The sequence below is a fragment of the Malaclemys terrapin genome, chromosome 3 (genome assembly GCF_027887155.1).
Source record: "Malaclemys terrapin pileata isolate rMalTer1 chromosome 3, rMalTer1.hap1, whole genome shotgun sequence".
In the NCBI taxonomy this organism is placed as follows: domain Eukaryota; kingdom Metazoa; phylum Chordata; order Testudines; family Emydidae; genus Malaclemys; species Malaclemys terrapin.
The window spans coordinates 105,359,848-105,364,523 of record NC_071507.1 but is presented as its reverse complement, the minus strand read 5'-3'; the positions used below and the strand labels follow the sequence as shown (position 1 = coordinate 105,364,523).

Sequence of the window (4,676 nt, the reverse complement as noted above, 5' to 3'; positions counted from 1 at the left end):
TTTCTTGTCTTGCAGTCCCAGACAAAGGCGAAACCAGAACTTTTATTTAATGTTTTTTATTTGAAATCTCATCCAGAAACACTGGTCCATAATAAATATATCGATAGTTATCAAGAATATATAAAAAATAAAGACACGTTGTTGTCTTTGAGGCCCTAACAAAATATTTCAAGCAAATGCCCAGGAAAACATAACAAAACCCAACATAAAACAACAGTAAAGGTCCAATGGAGTAACACAATGACCAATCCGGCCAGAGTCGACCCTGCATGCAGATAACTGATCAAGGGGCAATGTGGAACCCAGCCAGCTGACCACTACACTGCACTTAAAGCAGGAGATCTGGCAAAACAGGCTTTGGGGATGTGGTGCGTGTTTTGCACTATTTCTCTTTCTTGTTTTATACAGCCACAGACGGGAAAGGAAATGAAACGCTTTAGAGAATTCACTATTAAATCCTTGTTACAAGGAAAACTGCACCATTGCCAGTACAACATGTTTAAACGAGATTCAATTATAAGCATGCATGCATTCTTTTGAGCTACATTGTGTAAAAAATCATCATAATTCCTAGCTGTCATATCCTGGAGTGGAGCAGAGAAGATTCCCAGAAATGTAGGCGTTGCCTTTAAAAACTAACAAACAAACAAACAAAAAACCAAACCCCAGACAACTCATCGTCTCTTTGCAGCTGCGAACAGTACAATGACCACCATGTCTTTTTTTTTTTTTTCTCATCCACGTTAAGGAAATATTTACATTTTTTTGTTTTGTTTTTACAACAGGGATTTTTGTTTTAGTATAAGAAGAAAACATGGCCCGAGAATCCAACTAAAACATTACCTTTGTAAGGTCCTTACTACACTAATCCCTTGTTACAACAAATGCAGTTTTGAGAAGCTCGGATGTCAGTGGGAGGAAACACACCGGAGTCCAGCAAAGGAAAAGAAGCATGCATGCGAACGCAGGACTTCGTGTGTGGAGTCTTCCTGCAGCATCACCCAACAGAACTTGTTTGAAAGTGTGATCTCTGGTATAGCTAAAAAGGCTCGGGAGCTTTCAGTTACAGTCACTTCAGTAAGTCCTTGGATTCTGCTGAGATCCTGCTCATGTTGGCTGTGGTGAGGGCAGACAGGTGTGGCGGAGGGGGCATTTGACAGATAGTGCAAGGGCAAGGCAAACCTGCCCAGTGCTGGAAGCCGCTGCCAAGCTGGAGGGCCGGAGGAGCAGAAGGAGTCTTGAGTAAAGAGTGAGGAGGCCTGATCGTGCCAATCCCTGGTAGGGAGGCGGACAGCGGGGAGGAGGTGTTGGCTGAAGACAAGGCACTGCCAAGGATGGGGTGGACCTGGTGGACCGTGCTAGCTGCGTGGGCCGGGTGCCCGCCTGAGTGTCCCACTGTCCCGCAGTGAAAGGCGGAGTGGTGTCCTCCATAGATTTCACCCACCAGCCTCTTCATCTCCTCCAGGGAGCTGGTGAGCATCAGGATGTAGTTTCTGGCCAGCAGGAGGGTAGCAATTTTGGAGAGTTTCCTCACGGAAGGTCCATGAGCGTAGGGCATCACCTCCCTCAGCCCATCCATGGCCAGGTTCAAGTCGTGCATCCTTTTGCGCTCCCGCCCGTTGATCTTCAGCCTGAGCTGCTGCAGGTCCTGCTCCGAGAGCTGCTTCTTGATTTTGTACTTGCTGCCTTCCCCTCCGGCCTTGGAGCCGTTTCTGGAAAGGCCTTCCCCGGACATCTTCTGCACCAGGTCGCCCTGAGTGGAGGAAACCGAGTTGAGCCGGTTGTCCTGATGGTGGTGGTGGTGATGGTGGTGATGGTGATCTCTCAGGTACATCTCATCCATGTCTGGCGAGGAAGCTCTGCTGGAGACAGAGCTGGAGTCAGAATTCATTGTATTGGGGCTTCGGAGCAAGAAATTTCTTCCCTGCTCTGGAGAGGGTGAAATAGGATTGTTTAAAAAAATAATAAAATAAACTGCAGGCTCTGTGGGGGAGGGGGAAGGTTCAAACAGGAGGAAAACTCTCCTTTCTCCCTCTAATCTCTCCCGCTGGCTACCCAGCCTGTTTACGGGATAGCTGGTTGGTGTATGCTTGAACTAACCTCAGCCTGGAAAAGAGGGGCTTTTATAGCGCTGCAGCAGAGAAAAGAGACAAAAGAAGCCCTCCTATCTATAATGGTCTTGTTAGGATGACGTGCAATTATTCAGGGCGGTGCGCTTTGACTGTCCCATTTAGCAAGGACTCCCATTCATATTCATTGTGGTGCCACCCTGGGACACCTCAGCCATGGACCATCAGGAGTCAAGCAGACACAAAACCTCTCTGATTGACAACACGCACTCATCGCGGCATGTTCACGCCTTCTCCTCCCCCTGGTTCTAATTTCCAACATAAAACTGCATCTAGTGTACAGTAAAGAGCAGAGGGTCTGATTTGGATGTGTATTTGCTTGGGGTCATTTTTCAGTCTAGCATCTCAGTGTTAGAATAACGTTGTAGCAAATTCTATTTGTCTGAGGAAGGAGAGGAGGATTGTTTGCTTTGTTTTGTTTTTTTTCCTCGTGTGTGTGTGTGTTTTGTTCTTTCCAACCCCGAAAGAAAATAATTGTCTTCATTTCTGAATCTTTTTTCTATACATATTTGAGTTCCCCTTTGTTTCCATGTGCCACTCATCTTTATAATCTCTTTGCTTATCATTTCGGCGCGCAACTAACTCTGCTTTGCAGGTTTCTGTTAAATTGAATTGTGCCTTAACTGCCTTAATGTTGTAGGGTTTTTAAATAAGTAATTATTATGGTACCTACTGTCCATCCACAAACAGTCTCTTTCGCTTAAAAATATTTGGAAATTAATCTCTCTGGCTGCAACCGTTTGACTTTCTTTGCACTTTAAATAAAAAGGGAAACTTTGAATTTGTGTTGACAAGTATTTTTTAAGATGGTCATTCAAATTGTTTCCAAATTAGAAGAGAGACCATTATATACTCCCAGATCTCAAAGTATTTCTTTCGATACGCTGAATGGGAGGAGGTGGGGGAAAGGAAGTCATCTGTGAATTGGACTGACTGAGAAGCTGCATAAAAGAACTGGACACATGCAGGCAAAAGGAAACAAACATCAAGTCACAAGGGAGAGAATCTTGCAAGCAAAAGATAATATAGATGCGATGAATGTTTGTTAGAGTAAGTAACTGGCTCCGTTAAATTAACGATTTCGTTTTATTTGGTTGGTATATATTTGATAACAGACACAGTAAGAGACTGGTGTGTGTGTGTGTGTGTGTGTGTGTGTGTGTGTGTGTGTGTGTGTGTGTGTGAGAGAGAGAGAGAGAGAGAGAGAGAGAGAGAGAGAGAGAGAGGAGTGTGTTGGGATGTTGGAGGATGACAGTTTGTGTCTATAGCTGGAAGTCTTTATGTTGCCCTGCGTGTGTGTGTATTGTGGTGGAGCTTGTGAGAAGTGTAATGCAAGAGGGTTCCAGATATGCGGCAGTCTGGGTACCGATGTGTATGTAGGGTTTGTTTGTGGGTATATGTGAGTGCTTTCTGTGGGGGCCGGACAGAGATACTGTGCATTGGGATGCGCCTTTGCGGGGCTGGGAAGAGTGGACTTTGACGGGCAGGAGAAGCCCGCCAAAGGCAGGTGTGCTTATGAGGAAGAGTGTATTTTGGACCCCAGGAGTAGTTTTGTAGAGATCAGGTGTTAATAGAGGCTGCTCAGCCCCTGGGATTGCCTGGGATTGATTTGTGTGTGCTCTGCACATGCTGATTGCATGGGTGTGTGAAAGGGAAAGGCGTAGGGAATAAATTGTGAAGAGTGACAGCGAAGGTTTGTCTTGACTAGGGTGTTTGGTTAGACGGTGTTAGCAAGCACGTTCCAACCAACCCCTTCGACAACTGTAATGTAGACAAGGTAGTGGTACTTTTAACATGTGCAAACTGGCTCAAGTTGAAGCCTGGACTCCCCCTTTAACAACACACCTGATTGGAGAATGAAACCTTGACAGGAATTTTCAGTCTGGGGATGGGTTTAATGAAAAATTAAGACCAACTGCACTGCTCAGACTAAAAGTAACTGCTGGCAGTTAGGGCCCAAGTCATTGTTACTCCAAGGAGACTTCAGACCCACATGGAGAAGAGTCAGAAAGGGATGGACGCTTTCATCCTATTGATTCTAACTGTAGTTAATCTGCTGAGACAAATGTAAGACGTCCTAATTGTCATTGTCTGTAAATCCCGCGGTGGGCATTGGAGCAGCTAGATTGGTAAAGAAAAGAAAATACGCTTCTCTCACTTTAGGGCAAGTTTAGACAAATAACTGGACCGAGAAACAAGGCGCATTACCCTTTGCTCACAGACAGAAAAACTCGGCGTTTCTCTTGGCTGAAACATTTCATGTGTCAAGAGAAAGCAAAGGTGTCTGAATAACGTCCCAACTTCCGTCTTAGCTGGCGCTTCTGCAACGATTCATTCCCTTTTAACGATACTAATAACTGAATAATGCATCTGACGATCGCCCCCCTCTTCCCAGCCAAGGGAAGTAAATCTAAGAAGGACCAAGCAGGACTCAACTCCTAGCGCTATCTTTATTCCTGAAAACACACACGGAGTTTCTCTCTCGCTGTCTCTTTCTCTCTCGGAAACATTTTTACTTGCTTGAAAAACTGTTGGTACAACATGTTG

General features: G+C 45.2%; 1 protein-coding gene across 1 annotated transcript; it reads right to left on the bottom strand.

Moving 5' to 3' along the window:
* Positions 1-1,069: 1,069 nt before the first annotated feature.
* On the bottom strand, positions 1,070-1,891 carry OLIG3 (oligodendrocyte transcription factor 3). Its single transcript, XM_054024289.1, has one exon. It carries the CDS (start codon positions 1,889-1,891, stop codon positions 1,070-1,072), a length of 822 nt encoding a protein of 273 aa, XP_053880264.1.
* Between the last annotated feature and the right edge of the window lie 2,785 nt (positions 1,892-4,676).

Coding starts and splice junctions, on each gene's coding strand:
- OLIG3 (XM_054024289.1), bottom strand. CDS start 1,891: ATGAATTCTGACTCCAGCTCTGTCTCCAGCAGAGCTTCCTCGCCAGAC.